Source organism: Pyrus communis, chromosome 11 (genome assembly GCF_963583255.1).
Source record: "Pyrus communis chromosome 11, drPyrComm1.1, whole genome shotgun sequence".
In the NCBI taxonomy this organism is placed as follows: Eukaryota; Viridiplantae; Streptophyta; class Magnoliopsida; order Rosales; family Rosaceae; genus Pyrus; species Pyrus communis.
This window is the reverse complement of record NC_084813.1, coordinates 24,347,247-24,366,027: the sequence shown is the minus strand read 5'-3', so window position 1 is coordinate 24,366,027 and position 18,781 is coordinate 24,347,247. Positions and strand designations below refer to the sequence as shown.

At 39.0% G+C, this 18,781-nt stretch overlaps 4 protein-coding genes and 1 non-coding gene across 5 annotated transcripts; 3 read left to right on the top strand and 2 right to left on the bottom strand.

Annotated features, from left to right (window-relative positions):
* The first annotated feature begins 1,189 nt into the window (after positions 1-1,189).
* LOC137749552 (plasma membrane ATPase 1-like) lies at positions 1,190-7,362 on the top strand. The gene is made up of 20 exons (XM_068489664.1): positions 1,190-1,557; positions 1,731-1,850; positions 2,035-2,133; positions 3,146-3,283; positions 3,379-3,513; positions 3,599-3,778; positions 3,951-4,157; positions 4,250-4,369; positions 4,450-4,569; positions 4,657-4,779; positions 4,860-4,964; positions 5,058-5,202; positions 5,324-5,488; positions 5,584-5,822; positions 5,923-5,955; positions 6,078-6,320; positions 6,392-6,577; positions 6,666-6,848; positions 6,966-7,144; positions 7,229-7,362. The coding sequence occupies exons 1-20, from the start codon at positions 1,504-1,506 to the stop codon at positions 7,323-7,325; spliced, it is 2,871 nt and encodes a 956-aa protein (XP_068345765.1). The 5' UTR covers positions 1,190-1,503; the 3' UTR covers positions 7,326-7,362.
* A 17-nt stretch (positions 7,363-7,379) lies between these two features.
* Positions 7,380-8,603, bottom strand: LOC137749553 (thioredoxin H2-like). Its single transcript, XM_068489665.1, has 3 exons — positions 8,388-8,603; positions 8,130-8,252; positions 7,380-7,736 (listed from the first exon to the last, which is right to left on the bottom strand). Exons 1-3 carry the CDS (start codon positions 8,529-8,531, stop codon positions 7,602-7,604), a joined length of 402 nt encoding a protein of 133 aa, XP_068345766.1. The 5' UTR covers positions 8,532-8,603; the 3' UTR covers positions 7,380-7,601.
* A 464-nt stretch (positions 8,604-9,067) lies between these two features.
* On the bottom strand, positions 9,068-11,605 carry LOC137708489 (uncharacterized). Its single transcript, XM_068447578.1, has 10 exons — positions 11,327-11,605; positions 11,181-11,242; positions 10,936-11,079; positions 10,714-10,824; positions 10,443-10,638; positions 10,247-10,305; positions 10,094-10,146; positions 9,789-10,011; positions 9,582-9,690; positions 9,068-9,480 (listed from the first exon to the last, which is right to left on the bottom strand). The coding sequence occupies exons 1-10, from the start codon at positions 11,568-11,570 to the stop codon at positions 9,221-9,223; spliced, it is 1,461 nt and encodes a 486-aa protein (XP_068303679.1). The 5' UTR covers positions 11,571-11,605; the 3' UTR covers positions 9,068-9,220.
* A 99-nt stretch (positions 11,606-11,704) lies between these two features.
* On the top strand, positions 11,705-11,777 carry TRNAA-AGC (transfer RNA alanine (anticodon AGC)). Its single transcript has one exon. It is a non-coding gene; the product is annotated as a tRNA-Ala (tRNA).
* Positions 11,778-15,186: 3,409 nt separating this feature from the next.
* Positions 15,187-18,396, top strand: LOC137708291 (protein CLP1 homolog). Its single transcript, XM_068447335.1, has 10 exons — positions 15,187-15,513; positions 15,686-15,754; positions 15,864-15,956; positions 16,303-16,544; positions 16,695-16,833; positions 16,945-17,001; positions 17,248-17,382; positions 17,491-17,726; positions 17,883-17,927; positions 18,019-18,396. The coding sequence occupies exons 1-10, from the start codon at positions 15,337-15,339 to the stop codon at positions 18,104-18,106; spliced, it is 1,281 nt and encodes a 426-aa protein (XP_068303436.1). The 5' UTR covers positions 15,187-15,336; the 3' UTR covers positions 18,107-18,396.
* The last annotated feature ends 385 nt before the right edge of the window (positions 18,397-18,781 follow it).

The window sequence follows — 18,781 nt, the reverse complement described above, 5'->3', positions numbered from 1 at the left end:
GTTCGTATCTAAATCACACTAGTGGAAAAAAGCTTTAGTGTTGTTGTATCTAAATCACACATGGCAAATTCTAAATTCATGTCTTTTTGTTTACAACCAAAGTAGAATTCCCTCCTCTCCTCTCTCTCACTTTTCTTTTTGTTTTTCTTTCTATAAAAATTTAACATAAAATATTAAAATAACTTAATCGTGATCGTTCAAATAAAATGAAATTTTTTTTGAAAAAATAAGTGAATCCTACCCCGTTTACGACCCACGCGCCGCAGCTTCAAACTCACAGAGCCTTGGATTCGTATTCCTTGGCCAGACAAACAACTACAACTCGTTGCTGCTCGTTTGATGCCAAATCAATCCTGCACGTCCACGTGTTGAAATCCTTGATCAGATCGAGTTCTACAAAATTAAAAAAAAAAAAAAATTATCGGGCGGGACCGCATCCATCACCAGCGTCTCCGGAACCGGTTCTTGTCTAGAAAATTGGAAAAGTGGCAAAATGGTAATTGTACACTCCACGTGTTAGTTGCGCCCCTTTCCAACTGCTATAATTATTTTATCTTTAAATGGATTCTCTATTTGTATCGTTGGATTTTCATTCAACGTTCTACACTTCTTGATAAGGAGGATCCTCACCTTAGGCTCAAGAGAGGATTCACATCTCAAAAGTCCAACGTCCAACTAGAAATTAATGTGTCAAAATTCTCCAGAACAATTTGGAGCTTTCTTTCCATCATTTCAACTGCTTCTTTATTCTTACACCGGTCCATCCATGGCAGTACGAACACGTCAGCACCGGTAGGTTTTGATAGCTACAAGCTTCACCGTCCAGCAAAGAAAACAGAGGAAAATAGGCATCAGCATACGTTACTATCTAATTTCACCCAAAAAGGGAAAATACAATCAACCTTTACTCTATTTCAAGTCGATCACGTATTAATATTATCAAGTTGTAAATAACTGTACGTAATTGATTTGTGAGAGTGTTATAGTTGAGTTCAAGGGTATTCAGTCGCTCAATATAAGCGGTTGAATCAAATTTAACAATTAAATATGTATCAGCATCTAAGTACTCAAAACAATTACATAACTGAACGAAAAAATTAATAATCGTGTACGCGAATGACTTTTGAAATATTTGTATGGACCAACCACGAGGACCACACTCATTCCACAGCACATCAAAAGAACATAAATAGAAAGCTAGTAAAATCAGTGTGAGCCTACCAATTACCAGATAAATAATCCTTTTGTTCATCTCCCACGAACAGTTAACCGCTTTAAACATCCTGGACACAGAGAGAGAGAGAGAGAGAGAGAGAGAGAGAGAGAGAGTGGAGAGAGAAAGTGGGAAGAGAGAGAGAGAGGAGAGGATATAAAACATAAACACTAAACAGAGTGCTCTGTTTTGCCTTAACTTTGATCGAACTTTACTATTTTCTTATATGTAATTGTGTAATATCTACTGCTAATTATTCTTGCTGAGAAACTAAGAATCGATAGGCAGAGATGGATGAGAAAGCTGTCGATTTGGACGCCGTGTTGAAGGAAGCTGTCGATTTGGTACCAAAACAGAGCAAACCATCACTCTGTTTTCTCAAATTTCTCTTTTTGTTTTTTATTTTCTGGATTTTTCGTTATCTGGGTTGGTTGGTTCTACCTTATGCAGAATGATTTTTTTTTCCTTGTAGGTTTTTACTTTTTAATTATTTCGATTTTTTTTTATCAATTTGCAGGAACACGTGCCACTTGAAGAAGTTTATGTGACCTTGAGGTGCAACAAACATGGGCTCACATCTGAGGCTGTTGAGCAGAGGTTGGCCATTTTTGGGTTCAACAAGCTTGAGGAGAAAAAGGTGCTGATTTTTAATATTTAGTTTTTGCTCGGGAAAAACTGAGCGAGGTGGCGTTTTAGGATTTATACAGTCAACTTTATTCAGCGAGATAAGGCTTGGTTGTTGATGTTTTTTTGCATGAACATATAATTAATTTTTAATTTTAAACTAGTAGTTAATTTGTATTGATGGGTTGGTTATGCAGGAAAGTAAGGTTTTGAAGTTTTTGGGGTTTATGTGGAACCCTCTCGCATGGGTGATGGAAGCTGCAGCTATCATGGCCATAGCTCTTGCCAATGGAGGAGTGAGTACCTTTTTGCTCCCCTTCAATATATTCTTGTGCATTTTTTAATTCGAGCGATAGTCTAACCTAGTCCAATAAAATCGCTTCGAACTTGGGTGCTGAAGCATGGATACTTTAGTTTACTTGAAAGTTGATGAGTATAAAGAGCTTGCCCCTAATTAAAACAAGGAATATAACTATCACAATTGAATGAACTTAAATTTGGATGTTTTCATGTTAAAATACGTTTTCAATTATATATTTCTTGTCGTATTCATGACATATCGTATCCTAATTTTTAGATATTTACGTATCATCTTGTCGAGTTATATCATATCACAGGCTATCCGTATATTTTATCTATGAGGTGTAGAGAGTGAGACACATGATAGGACTTCTACCACTTGTGGAAATATGATTAAAAACACTTAAAAATACTTGCGAGAGAACAAGGTAATCGTAGTATAGATAGCTCAAGCAAGGTCGTGCTCCATAAGAATTGATATGAATAAGTTGTATTTAAAACTAATTCATAGTTAGCTATTCAACACAAGATTTTGAAAGATATGAAATTGCGAATTAAAGTAAAGATTACAAGAAATAAACGTTAATTAAATCGGCAAGAACTTAAACTGAAAAAAATAATTAAAACAAACAGTTTAGAGAATCCCGGGTAAAAAGGCATTAGGGTTTGGTGGTTACCATTAACAATCATATGTAGTTCTACCAATTACGTATGAGTTAACACATACAAACTTTGAAGGTTAGGTTTTCCTTATGCATTTTCTACTTGTGGCTTTCGAACTATAACGTATATCTAACATGCAATCCGATTGTGGCACGAAGCATTACCTTGCAAGAAACAAACTAAAAATGATATTTCTGGCTGTGTTTTCTCATTGATCACATGCCTATTCAAAATAATTTTTGACTATTTTTTTCAAATTCTTTTTCTCAATACAAACGATATTGGGAAAGGGATAGTGAAAATCGAATTTGGGACCTTATAACCTGTTGGGTTTTGATTTTGTAGGGAAAGCCACCGGATTGGCAAGATTTTATTGGTATCATTGCTCTGCTGATCATCAACTCAACTATAAGTTTCATAGAAGAGAATAACGCGGGAAATGCCGCTGCTGCTCTCATGGCCCGTCTCGCCCCCAAAGCCAAGGTATTTAGCTGAAAATAGACGGGAAATGATTTCCGCACCCTTATTTCTTTTTTGCACACCCCTGTTTATAGCAACCATATTAACGTTCAAGCCAGGTTTTTCGAGATGGAAGGTGGATCGAGGAGGATGCTTCCGTTCTTGTCCCCGGTGATATAGTCAGTATTAAGCTTGGGGACATTATTCCAGCTGATGCTCGTCTACTTGACGGCGATGCACTAAAAATTGATCAGGTGCTTTTACGACCATATTGTTCGCCGTGTGCTGAGTTAAGGTTTCCTTTGACTGACTGGAGGTACTTGTATTTGGTCTTTGCAGTCCGCGCTTACAGGCGAGTCACTTCCTGTGACAAAAGGCCCTGGCGACAGCGTGTATTCAGGTTCTACATGCAAGCAGGGAGAGATTGAAGCAGTGGTGATTGCCACAGGTGTTCATACCTTTTTCGGCAAGGCAGCTCATCTTGTGGATAGCACAAATCAGCAAGGCCACTTTCAAAAGGTAAGCATATGCGAAGATGAAGAGTTCAATGGCGGAATGGGGTACGAAATTTATGAGGGAATCTGTTGAACTTATTGAGATAATACTAGTTATAATGTATGAACATTTTTTCCGTAGAAGATTTCAGTTCGCGTTTTGTATCTGTATTTGTTACTGTTTTTATGCTGTGTAGGTCTTGACTGCCATTGGGAATTTCTGTATATGTTCTATTGCGGTGGGAATGATTGTAGAGATCATAGTTATGTATCCAATTCAACACCGCGAATATCGCCCAGGAATTGACAATCTGCTGGTGTTACTCATCGGAGGAATTCCCATTGCTATGCCCACGGTTTTATCTGTCACAATGGCTATTGGTTCCCATCGCTTATCTCAGCAGGTCGGTTATAAATTTATAACAATTTAGAGATGTTATTCGCTTGTCGATTTAGATGATCAAGGCTTGATAGGAGCTCAAAATAAATATTGCAGGGGGCTATCACAAAAAGAATGACGGCAATTGAGGAGATGGCAGGCATGGATGTCCTTTGCAGTGACAAAACCGGAACTCTGACGTTGAATAAGCTTTCGGTTGACAAGAATCTCGTAGAGGTTAGTTGGTGTGATAGGGTTCTTAGCTTTCTTGATCGTGCTACGCTGTTCTAATTCCTGTAACAAACTTGGGTGTTTAGATCTTCGCTAAAGAGGTGGACGCAGATACTGTTGTTCTAATGGCAGCTCGAGCCTCCCGAATGGAAAATCAAGACGCAATAGATGCTGCTATTGTTGGAATGTTGGCTGATCCAAAAGAGGTATAATCTTTAACACAAAATATGTGGAACCGTATTTGTTTTCTTTGTGTTATGCTCACTTGTTTCTTCTTTCGGACTGCAAAATAGGCCAGAGCCGGTATCCAAGAGGTGCACTTCCTTCCATTCAACCCGACAGATAAGCGAACGGCTCTGACATACATTGACAGTCAGGGTAAAATGCATCGTGTCAGCAAGGGTGCACCGGAGCAGGTATGTTTATGAGCTACCATTTGCCGGTCTCAATGGTTTCGGTGCTGATTGTAGTAATTCATACCTGATTTGATGATTAGATTTTGAACCTTGTACGCAATAAATCAGAGATAGAACGTAGAGTTCACACCGTGATTGATAAATTCGCGGAGCGAGGTTTACGATCCTTAGCAGTAGCATACCAGGTAATATTAATCCTGCACAGTTCTTGTTCTATCATATATTGTAGTTCGTGTTCTTAAAGCTAATCTCCCCCCTTGTAACATTTTTACGCACAGGAAGTTCCAGAGGGAAGGAAAGAGAGCCAAGGAGGGCCTTGGCAATTTATCGGCCTCTTGCCTCTGTTCGACCCACCTAGGCATGATAGCGCAGAGACAATTAGAAGGGCATTGAATCTTGGGGTAAATGTTAAGATGATTACAGGTGCATCTCCTTCAATACCACTTCACTTTTACTTATAATTGTTGTAGTTCTTAATTTTTTTTTTTTTTTCTCATCGAATTGATCCGGATATCATGTGCTTGCCATTTGAAATTGCTACCAGGTGATCAACTGGCAATAGCGAAGGAGACAGGGCGCCGCCTGGGCATGGGAACCAACATGTATCCATCATCCAGTCTGTTAGGACAGAAGAAAGACGAGTCAATTGTCGCTCTGCCAGTTGATGAACTCATTGAAAAAGCTGACGGTTTTGCTGGTGTATTCCCTGGTACTATAACAAATACACTGTATGCTTCGTGTGGATTTTTGGAGCTTATTTCTTCCCTTTTTTCGTGCTTAGTCCCCGTTGCATCTTTCCTGCAGAGCACAAGTATGAAATCGTGAAACGATTGCAAGCCAGAAAGCATATTTGTGGAATGACAGGTGACGGCGTTAATGATGCTCCTGCTCTTAAAAAGGCTGATATCGGCATTGCTGTTGCTGATGCAACTGACGCAGCTCGTAGTGCTTCGGACATTGTCCTCACCGAACCTGGCCTTAGCGTCATCATCAGCGCCGTGCTAACTAGTCGGTCCATATTCCAGAGAATGAAAAATTACACGGTTAGTACTGACACACAATACTACTGCATACATAGTAGAGTCTGCTCGATTCAAGCTCATATCGAAAAAATTAAATGATTCGGTTTCTTTCTTGTTGCAGATATATGCTGTTTCCATTACAATCCGTATCGTGGTAAGTTAATTTGTATCTCTTAATTTTTCATAGTGATCGAAACGAAAAATGCTGCAATTGTAGTCCTTGAATGGTTCTGAAATTGACTTTGAGTTGAGTCTACTGAATTTCTTCTGTGACAGCTTGGTTTCATGTTACTGGCACTCATATGGCAATTCGACTTCCCGCCCTTCATGGTGTTGATTATTGCTATTCTCAACGACGGTACCATCATGACGATATCAAAGGATAGAGTGAAACCATCTCCGCAGCCGGACAGCTGGAAGCTGGCGGAGATCTTTACAACTGGAATCGTCCTCGGTGGTTACTTGGCTATGATGACAGTCATTTTCTTTTGGGCAGCATACGATACAAACTTCTTTCCGGTAAGTCTTGATGTTTCTTGCTCATCTTAGGGTTTAGTTTCTTGGCTAACACTAGTGTTTGTTGTTTTCAGCGTACCTTTGGGGTTTCAAGCCTTCACCATAAGGACACGGACGACTATAGGAAGCTCGCCGCTGTAGTTTACCTGCAAGTGAGTACCATCAGCCAGGCCCTTATATTTGTCACGCGAGCGCGGAGTTGGTCTTTCGTCGAGCGTCCTGGTCTGCTGCTTGTAGCAGCTTTTGTCATTGCTCAGTTGGTGAGTGAAGTATTTGCTTTTTGCTTGCATCTTTTGACTACGCGCGGTCACACTTAATTCATCTAATCCTGAATTTTTTGTGGAACAGATTGCTACGCTGATCGCTGTCTACGCCAATTGGAGTTTCGCTGCGATTGAGGGAATCGGATGGGGGTGGGCTGGCGTGGTTTGGCTGTATAACCTCATTTTCTACTTCCCACTCGATTTTATCAAGTTCTTAATCCGATATGCCCTGAGCGGGCGAGCTTGGGATCTCGTAATTGAGCAAAGGGTACGAATAGCAATCGCAATCTAGTGTTACTGTCGTCCAATGGCGTAAACATGTTTGGTTGGTGCCGTTGTTCAGTCTTGTTCGTTCTTTTCGTCATGGAATTCTGTGTTTTTGCAGACTGCCTTCACAAGGAAGAAGGATTTCGGGAAGGAAGAAAGGGAGCTTAAATGGGCACATGCACAGAGAACCCTCCATGGACTGCACCCACCGGAGGCCACGATGTTCAGCGATCGCACTACCTATACAGAACTCAATCAGATGGCTGAAGAGGCTAAACGACGAGCTGAAATTGCCAGGTACAACACACACATTGTATTTATTCCGTGACGATTTTCTACATGCCAAGATACGAAATTACAAACTTTTGAATGTTTTCGCAGGCTGAGGGAATTGCAGACCCTTAAAGGGCGTGTGGAATCGGTAGTGAGGCTGAAGAACCTGGACATAGACACAATCCAGCAGGCATACACTGTCTGAGTCTCCGAGTCTCAGAGAAATGAATATAATTCTCTCTTAGCGTACAACTAGTAGTTTTAGCTGGCGCGTTGCCGCAAAAATGTCAAATGGATTATAAGTATTGTATATAAGTGTTAAAATAACAGACTAAAATGTGTTCGAAGCATTATGCGTAGATATTTAGAAACTTATACATAAAACATCAATGTAAACAGAGAGAACGAGAGACGCAAGGCCTTCTTCCCTAATTAGAATTCGTCCCAATCAAACTGCAAATGTAAAACACAAACTGTGAGCTTAGAGAGAGCGGTATTTCTCGACCTTCTTCTCGAGCTCGTCCTTTTTCGCGCCGATCACACGATCCACTTCCTTCCCTTTCTTCAACAGCACGAACGTCGGCATTGCCTGCACTCCGAACTCCTGCGCCACTTCCTGCATAACAAAAAGAAAACCCACTTCAGAAACAAAACGCAAAACGGTCCTTTGCTTGTTTGAGGCTGATTTCAGAAAGTGCGTTTTACTTGACAATGCTTCTCAATAAAGCACTTCTGCACGGCATTTTACTGGAAGCGCTTATACTAGAAGAACATCGAAAATTTTAGTAAAAATTCAAGTGCATCCTGAAACCGCGAAGCACTTCCTAAAAGAAAACACTATTTAACTTGCCAAAAGTTGCTAGGTGCGTGCCTATTAGCTAATTTAAAAGCAATTTCAAAAAAGGCTTCCAGGTTATAAAAGCGCTTTGTAAATAAGCACTTAAAACTTATGAACAGAAGTACTTACTACAAAAGCAATCTTATTAAGCCAAAGTTCGGAGGGACTTACAGAGAGCTCATCGACGTCGATCTTGGCGAACTGGACGTCGGTGAACTTGGCGGCCATGGCGTGGATGGCCGGCTCAATGAACCGGCAGGGCCCGCACCACGACGCTGAGAAATCGATCACCAGCTTCACGTTCCCCAATTAATCCAAAAAGTTCCAACGATTAAGTCAATAAAACAGTCAAATCAGAATCCCTAATCTCTCGATATTTTCCAAACCCAAAAAATAAAATAAAACTAAAAATTATTATTGGGCAAGTACCAGCTGGGAGGATTCCTTGTGGGAGTTCAAGTGAAGCTGCCACCTGGCCGACGAGTGAAACGACGTCACCCCGGGCTCCTCCCCGGACGCGTCGGAGTCATCCGCCGGCGCTCCTCCGATTAAGCTTGACAGAAACGATCCCATTCTCTCTCTTTCTCGATCGATCGATCGATCTTTCTTCCAACTACGACTGGATGTCAAACGACCCTCTGTTGAGTGGACGATAGTCAAGATATAAAGTGTCAAGGGCCCAGTTATGATAGTAATTTAGGCCCAGTTATGATGGAAATTTAACCCGTCAAATCCGATTTTCGCGAAAAACCGCTCCAAACGGTTCAGTTTCGGAAAATTAAATTTCGGATATTTTGCCGTTGTGAATAACCATCGGGTAAATTTTCCCAAACCCATACCTAAAGAATATACAATCTCGTTTCTACCCTCTATGAATAACGGTTTGGGCAATATCGACTTTTTAAGTATGGATCGGAGCATAATATGCACAAAGATTCTTGTACATTAGATACTTGCCCGCACATTCAGTCACTCTTTCACCTAGTTCATGCTAGGTTGAGTTGAGAATTAAAACACGCCAAGCGGAACTTTAATCTTTCACGTTCTTTGCAAACTCCTGTTAATTTTTGTCTATAATTATTTTTCGTCATAAATAAATGCAAAAGAAAAAAAAAAGTGTGCGGAAGTCGCTTTCTATAAAACTTTATTTAGAACATTACAAAATGCAATTTAATTTGTAAACCAAAAATATGAAAGAACCTCAACCAATGCACGCGCAATAAACCTCATCCAAATGCTACATCTTTCTTTCTTAGGTTCCACTAAAATGGAACAGGAACACCTTGTTTCTTGTTCACAATGGCCATTGCCAAATACCGGGTGCCCATTCCGATGGGCACCTTCTCATCAGGCCCCTCCCAAAAGGGGGCCTCTCCTTCGCCGACCAGTTGCCAATATCCGTTCCTCAAAGACTCAAATTGTTCTTCTGTACAGTTCTGTGTTAATGCTTCCGCCCGAAAATTTATGCCAAGAGAACCAAGGAACTGAGACTGAGTAATCGGGCCATGGACAGAAACCTCTCCTGCAGAAATATTAAGTTTAGAAGAAACATATCCTCAACCTTTTCATGACTCCAATCCATGGAAATATAATACTTAAAGAAAGACTAATGAGACGGTGTACCTGAAATTTCCTCGGCAGAGTGCCTGATGGAAGCAAAATCAACATATGCACTGAGATCAGCAGAGCCCGGATCATCCAGAATGTTGACAAATTTATGTTTCCGAATTGCCTGCAAGAAATTACGTATCGCAGAAGTTAGAACAACAACCAACAGTATACACGAACACCAAAAAGACGACCAAAATTAGACATGGAAAAGCAACGGACCTGCAGACTATCTGAAACTACTCCATTGAGGCCATAATCAATTATAAGAGCTCCACCTCCGTCAGAAGCAACTCTTTCGGCAATAGTTTGAGTCAACTCCATTGCTTTGGGGCAAACCTCAATATGTTGAAGCTTTGCTATTTCTTCATTTCCAGCCCATTTGCAGCGTTTTGCGAGATAAAGAGTTGCTGGTGTAGGCTGTGAAGACAGAACAAAACGAAACCTAAACAATATTTATGAGTATCAAATAGCACAATTCTTTTGGAAGCACCTGCAAAAGAGACAATTCTAGTTTACATCCTTACGTTGAATCTTCTGCAACATCAATCATTTTCTCAGACCAGCCACGAGCAGCTTTCTGCAGTAAGTAAAAAAGATTAAGAATTGCCTAAACAAAATAGAAGAATAATCATCGAATGAGCAAATCGAGAGGTAGGTCAGAAATGAACCACACAAACCTGAAATTGATGAACTGGTAAAGCGTCATAAAACTCGTGGGCGATTAAGATAGATGGCACTGGCATGATAATCAAGAAAGCTAGTCAGTCGTTGCACAAACAGAAGTTAGCCGTCATCCATTCATTCATTTCCAATATAAACACACAAAAATAAGCTCATCTTGCTTGTAATATAAATAAGAACACAACTACATACATCCTGTTGGAACATCTTCCAATGTGGCATGCCATGATACAGGAGTTTTAGCCAACGCACTTACAGTCCTTTTGCCATCCGAAACCTCTTCGTCTACACATTCCAGCTTCTGATGCTGAAGTTTCTGCAACGTAGGACTGCACTCTACCATGTGCACGTGCAATGATTCAGTGAAGTTCTTAAGTTTTGACGCACCCTACACAACATAGAAAGTAGCTACAGTTACTGTATTTAACAATAAAGAAGTTCAATGAGCAAAACCGGTTCATACTCGAAGAAGATCGGCCATGAGAGTTCCTCTTCCTGGACCTAGCTCAACTAGGTTCACCCTATCCGGCTGTCCCATTTGCTCCCACAGAGACATTGCCCAAACACCAACCATCTAAATTCAAACAAGCAGAGAAAACAACAAAACATTTTCTCTTCAACAATCAAATTCGAACAAGAAGATAAATTAACAGAGTAATCAACAATCCAACAACAATAAATTTACCTCCCCAAACATCTGGCTCACTTCTGGGGAGGTGATGAAATCACCTCCAGCTCCGAACACATCTCGATTCATGTAGAATCCGGCTTTCGGATTTGTCAGAACCTCCTCCATATACTCAGCAACCGAGATTGGGCCGCCGCGGAACTAACCAAAACCCCACATTCACAACCACATTGCCACTCAAATTGCAACATTTACAGGTAACCCATATCAAAAAAATGGAGAAAATAGAAGAAAAAACAAACCTTGATGATTCCTTTGAGGTGCTTGACGAGCTCGGAGTCCGAAGTGGGTTCATGGGAATGCTCTGCCACAAAAATTAATTACAAATATTATGAAATTAATGAGAAAAACCAATTAGTGAATGAAAATTATAGATTGGTGCTGGTACCGGGTGCGTTGTACAAGCCGGAGCGGTCGACGGCGATGGAGGTGGTGGGTTGAGTGGTGATTTGGTCAGGGTTGTCATCCAACTGTTCGACGAAAGGACTTTGTGGGGTTTGGGAAGAAGAAGAATAAGATGTTGAAGAAACTGAACGGTTGGGAATTAAGGGAGCTGAATACGGCGGAGGAAAGTGGGAGTTCGGAAGACGGCGGCAAGCGGCGGAAGCTTGTAGCAGAAATCGTCTCAACATTTTCGAACACCTCTGGTCACTCTCTGCGGGGACTCGCGTGGTGGAAGTGACGAAGAGAAAACAACTTCTTCAACAAACTCGCCAGTCGCCAAATTCTCCTTAAAATTAACGTTACAGGAAACAATTTCCAGCATGGGGATGTAGCTCAGATGGTAGAGCGCTCGCTTAGCATGCGAGAGGTATGGGGATCGATACCCCACTTCTCCATTCGTTTTTGTATTTTCTACGGTTCAGTAATATTCCTCTTTATTTAAAAATGAAAGGTCTTAGGTTCGAATCTAGTGGATATCAAATTAGATTACTCATTGTGTGATTTAACCGAACTCCGCCTCCCCTTAGGCTACGGTTTGGTAGTATTCTTCTTCATTTAAAAGTGAGAGGTCTTAGGTTCGAATATAGTGGATAGCAAATTTGATATCAAATTAGATTACCCATTGTGTGATTTAACCGAACTCCGCCTCCCCTTAGGCTATGATTTGGTAGTATTCTTCTTCATTTAAAAGTGAGAGGTCTTAGTTCGAATCTCGTGATGGAAAATTCGATACCAAATTAGATTACCCATTGTGTGATTTAACCGAACTCCCCCTCCCCGTAGGTTACCCATTGTGTGATTTAGCCGAACTCCCCTCAAATTCGCTTTTGACGAGAATCGAACCGAATACCTCTTACTTACAAGTAAAGAAGAATATTGTAATACTAAAGTAATTTCAAAGTAGTTTTTAATGAAGCATTGGGATTTTTAATAGGGAGTTTTAATGAAAAGTCCACGGCAATGTTCAATTTAACGAAAAACCACATTTTTACATTAAAAAGTCAATCATGGTACTATTTATTTTACCTTTTATTTTGTCCTTATTATTAAAACTCAAAAGTTTTCAAGCTATTTTCATTAGTTTTTCTTTTTTAATAAAAATGATGCTAAAATATAATTGGGCTTAGTCCTAAATTGCTAAATTATATGAACTAATCCCGTTAATAGTGACTCAGTTTGGTTATTTCTCTCTCGTTTTGGCCACATGAACCAAATTAACTGAGCCACTTAACAAATGAATTAATTGTAAAACCAATCCAAATCGAATCGTGTCTGGTACCATGATTAACTGTGGCCTCTCCGTATCCGAAAGAGATAGATAATCGTAGCTTACCATCAGTTGTCCTCCTTTTGAAAGGAGAAAAAAAGTACTATGATTAACCACCATTTGTAACTGATATTATTTTGCAATTCTCTCAATTTCTTAATTGAAGTTTTATTTGAGCAAAAAAAGAAAAAAAACATGATTAGATATTAGCTCAAATGGTAGTAGTCACACGAGGACTGATCATTTCAATTAATTTATTTCAATTGAATTGTAGAAGTACAATCACTCGAGAATATGATATTAGTAGTACTCAAGCTAGTAATACATAAGCAAATTACTTATTACTCATGTATTTTGGTATTAAGAAAAGAATTAAACATTATCCAAATTGTTGTTAATCTTTTCATGACATCGGTTTTGGTTATGTTCGATGTAGTAGACAAAGAAGAGCAGCAAACTGGTGGCAATGGCAACAAAATACATGAGCACCACCGCAGCCAAGGGCATGAACGTCCTAAACTGACAAGCAAACCCAAACAGAATGCCACTTGTCAACCCGCAATAGGTTAACCTCAACGCCTCCTTCTTCACCGACTTCTTCCCACGTGGCAACCGGTTGGACACTTGCAGACACTTGTCCAAACCCCAGTAGGCCACGTAGACAAACGCGACGAAAGCGAGGGCCGGGTAGTCGCCGGCCATGTACGCCCGGTACATTGTGGTGAGGTAGCAGGCTGTGAGGTTGAAGTAAGCAAAGCTGTCGCCGAAGTCTGGTGTTTGAGTGGTGTCTGGGACTTGTGTGGGGTTTTGGTGAGCATTGGTTGGCAACATTTTTGCAATTCTGTGCAAGTTTTTGGTCGAGTGAGGTTTGATTTGGTGGGTTTGTGAGTATTTAAGTGATTCTATGTGTGAAAGTGCCGAGAATTTTCCATGAAGTTGACACACAAGTGCCAAGGAGTTGAACTTGGAATAATTGAACTTTCGTCGAAGAGCACAAGAAGCAGCCTAGAAAGTCATGACTTCCTTTTTCTTTCTTTTCATTTTTAAAAGCGATCAATTGATAACTTTCGCTGCAGTTCACTGTCTCGACAGTCGCGAAAACTCACAGGGACAGTGTAGTTTCTTTTAGGACACAATCGTGCAAGTCAGGAATCGAACTCAAAACATATTGTGTGAATACGGGCATAAAATTCGTTCCCAAACCATTGAAGCATCTCGTGGTGGTTGAAAGTCATAAATTGTTTGTTTATATTGTCTAGCGGAATTGTACTTCATTAAAAAAAATGATCGGGGTCACATTTTTCAGAACTCTCGTCATAATATATTTCATCGATTCTACTGTCTGTCTTTTAAAGCTTTTCTAAAAAAAAATTATTTCTATAAAATATTATCCAAATCTGGAATCATATGATTGTTAGATTAAGTGACAGTCATTTTAGTCTTTCTTTGTAGAACTGTAGTCATTATTACAAATAAATGTCTTAATAGTATTAGATTTGTCTAATTTTTTGTAAAGACGATCTATGAATAACGAATTAAGATATATACAGTTTAGATCGTTAAAAAAGTAAGTCATAACTTACACCAATTCATCTACTTACTGTCTCATTAAAAAAAGTGAGTCATAACGAATTGGGATAACCAGTTTCATCTTGCTATTTTCATTTTATAATTGGTTTCAATTCGATCAAAACATCTAAATGAAACTTATTTCACACTTAATTATTAATAGCTTAATTAGAAGTTAGATTACGTATATGGTATACATTCATATTTTTTATACGAACGATATTAGAGGCTAAGGAATTGAATTTACGATCTTAAAATATAGAATAAATACTCTTAATCACTTGATTTACAAGTCTCTTGAATGCTCCCAATTTATTCAACGTTTTGGCCTATGTTTGAGGCCATACAAATTTCAGACATCCTAGAACCCATTAGGGAACCATTTCGTTTTTATGTTTCAATCTTTTGTTAAGAATGGATGGAGAAGAAAGATCAACAAAAGTGGAGGATGGGTGGTGGGAAGAGGAACAAATGTGAAAATTAAGGGCTCCTTTAAAAATTATTTTGTTTTTAATTTGAAAGCTAATTTTCACACACATTGTTAGAATAAAGGGAGTTTTAACGAAAAACTCACAGTACTGTTCACTTTAACGAAAAATCATATTTTTACACTAAAAAGTCAATCCTAGTACTATTCAATTTACCCTTTATTTTATCCTTATCATTAAAACTCAAAGTTTTCAAACCATTTTCATTAATTTTTCTTAAAATTAAAATTGTTGACTCTGAATTTTTCATCGTGATTGATTTTTATTGTGTATTGTAATTGATTAATTATAATCAACATATATTTTCTACCTTAATACAGATTGAGTTAACTATGTATGTATGTGTATGTGTGTGTGTGTATATATATATTGTATTTTTCTATACATATCAATACAAAGATTCATATCTGTACACATCGAATCACACCTCTTTCAAAATTTTATCATCGAATTAATTAAATCAACCGAAATAATTTAACATAAAAACGAACATAATTTTATCATCTAATCCCAGAGGACAACACCCTGTAAAAACCCCTCGAAATCCCAATCGAAGACAAAGCGCCAGTCTTGTACTCGTCCTGAATAAACCCCCAACTGGAATACCGAGAGCGAAGCCAGCAGAAGAAGATGGCGCACGGCGGCGGAGCAAGGCAGGTGAAACTGGACCGAGAGAGCGAGCTCAGAATCGAAGTCGGCAACGACGCCCCTCTCAAGCTCCGACTGCTCAACGGCACCGCTGAGATCTTCGGCACCGAGCTCCCCCCTGATTTCTGGCTCACCTTCCCTCCCAGGCTCAAATTTGCTGTAACCTTCTTCCTCTATTGGTTTTCCCAAATTTACATTACAAAGTTGACGTTTTTCTTGAATTTGCATTGTGGGTTTTGATTGTTAAAGATTTTGAGTTGCATTTGTGTTGTGGGTTTTGATTGTTGAAGGTTTTGAATTGCATTTGTGTTATGGGTTTTGATTGCTGAAGGTTTTTACTTGGAATGGAGCAACAATTGAGATGGATGGCAGTACTGAAACCGATTACACTGCTGATGAGGTATTTCATGTGCTTGTTATCTGCTTTGCGTTTTTTACTTTTTGCTCCGGATGCATCTGTCACTAATGAGAATGTGAATGGTGACTGATTCCAATGTTTGATTTTTCAGACCCCAAATATCAGTTATGTGAATGTGCACGCTGTACTGGAAGAACGGAGACACCGCGCTAAACCCTTGCCACCGGATGACCCCAATTCACAGGTACTACTTTTTCACTTGTATGTCGGGGAAAATTAGTGCAAAATTTTCGATGTGATCTAATTAGTGTCATTCTTCAGTGAAGAAAAGTATACTTGTTCACTTGTATGTTGGGAGCAGACAAATGCAAAACATTCAAAATGTTCTAATTAGTGTCATTCTTTAGTGGACGAAAGTGTTTGATGCCTGACTCTGTAATTTTTTTATGAATGATTGAATAAGCTTGTGGCTCAAGCGCATTGACTGCATAGTAATGCAAGTCCATTTTCAGGTGTAAGTTACCTAGGATTGTTGTAATCCTTGATAAGTGAATATCTGTTTGTGGCTTATAAGCTTCTTTGTGGTTTAGGGCCCAAGAGTGATTGTTGTGGGACCGACAGATTCTGGGAAAAGTACCTTGTCGAAAATGCTTCTTAGTTGGGCAGCTAAGAAGGGATGGAAACCTACTTTTGTCGACTTGGATATTGGACAGGGAGCTATAACAATTCCGGGATGCATTGCCGCTACTCCTATTGAAATGCCTATTGATCCGGTTGAAGGAATTCCTCTTGATATTCCTCTCGTTTATTTCTATGGGCACACAACTCCTAGGTAATTGATTTATGGCATTATCTTATGGTTATTTGTAGACCTATCATTTCACATCTTGTATTGATATCTGATACTAACATATAAGAAAGATTCTTGTATTGCCAATTTAGTGAAATTCATGAATCCTTAAAGATCCAATTTTTTATCCAGTAATAATGTAGATTTATACAAAGTGCTCGTGAAGGAGCTAGCTCAAGTGGTAGAGAGACAAATATCTGGGAATGCTGAATCTCGAGCTTCTGGAATGGTGATCAATACCATGGGATGGATAGAAGGTCAAGGCTACGAGGTAATTTTTAGGCTGCTTCACAGGGGTGTCACGTTAATATTGAAATGGTTGTCTTAATGTCAGGTATTTAAATTCGTGTTTGATGGTTTCTATTTTTTATCTTTCTTGCAGTTGCTTCTTCATGCAATTGATACATTCAATGCCAATGTTGTCTTAGTTCTGGGCCAGGTACATCCCTCTAGTTTGAGTTTCTTTACTAATTATGGTTATACCTTAGTGGATTTTGCAAGCTTTTCTTCTTCTCTTACCCACTCTTTCTCTCCTCCGTTCTTTTGTTGCTGCTCAACTGTCAGGACTCAGAAAGTTCGTATTGGTTAGCATGTTGCATCATTGTTTGAAACATTTAATGTTTTAACAAAATGGTTTCATATGTAGGCTTCAGTGACAGTACATATATTTCTTTTAAATTCTCAGGAAAAACTTTGGAGCATGATCAGAAATGTGCTAAAGAACAAGCCTGGTGTGGACGTTGTAAAACTTCAAAAATCTGGGGGTGTTGTATCCAGGAATGCCAAATTCCGTCAAAAATCCAGGAGTCATAGGATAAGGGTAAGTGTCATCTTTTATGAACAAGTTCAAGCAATATGTTTCCATTTAATCCTTGTGTTATTTGTTCTTCTTGAAGAAAAGACTCATGCGCGCTGATATTTCCAACAGGAATATTTCTATGGCCTTGCAAATGATCTGAGCCCACATTCTAACATCGCAAACTTTAGTGACTTTTCTGTCTTTCGAATTGGTGGCGGGCCACAGGCCCCACGTTCAGCTTTGCCAATTGGTGCAGAGCCTGCTGCAGACCCTCTAAGATTGGCGCCTGTGAATATTAACCGGGATTTGCTGCACACCATTCTCGCTGTTTCATTTGCCAAGGAGCCTGATCAAATTATTTCTAGGTAACTTGTAAAGATTTATCTGATATAGAAATAGATAATGATTCAGTAAAGTATGTCATGGATCAGTTTTGTTCACTTTCATTTGAACTCCACATACAAAAGTGGATTCATAGTCTGTAGTCTTTTAAGTTTTTACTTTTTCGTTTTGTTTTGCAGTAATGTTGCTGGGTTTGTCTTTGTCACAGACATCGACATTCAGAGGTTTGAATTCTGAGCTACAGTAAACAACTTGGTAGAAGCACTTTTTGCTTCTGGTTTTGGTTGATCTAACCCAGTACGTGACATTTTACAGGAAGACAATTACATACCTTGCACCGTCTGCGGGTGAGCTTCCAAGCAAGTATTTGATCGCGGGAACCGTGACTTGGCTCGAAACGTGAAGGGGATGACCCAAAATCCAAATTGTTCAGGTTGACAATGGCTTACTGGTGAATGCACATTGCTGGTTTGTGTAAGGAGTGTAAGGTGTGAGCTACCTAAGCCTCGAAAGTTTGGTTGCAACTCTGTATAGCTATTAGCTACCCTTGTACCCAATATAAATCAGAATATTATTGTCGTCTTTTATTTTGCATCCTTTTTGTTATGTGGAGTTTGTTTCCTTTTTACGTGGTTTAGATTAGATTAGAATATCGATTGAATAAAAAAAACTCTTCGTACATTTCTAGCATTTAAGTGGCCTACAAAATATGCTTATGATATGAGTAATAACTGACCACTCAAAATATGAGTATGTAAACATTCTCAAAATTATTAGTCGTCGATTTATAGTAGTTCGTGTTTATAATCAGAACCGTTTATAAATCACTTTAAAAGATCGTCACTGTAAAAAGTAAATTAAAAATATGATCGTTTAGTCAATTAAAACTAAAGTAGTTTAATCATGAGACAATTATCTACGATTATCGGATTTAACAGAATATGTAAATTATATCATATAATAACAGTATATATTGCACATTTTCTTGTGTAGACCACACTTCCCCAATATTAAAATTAAACAAAGAATTGAAAATTCTAAAAATCATAAGACTCTATCTTGTAGCATTATTGGATAA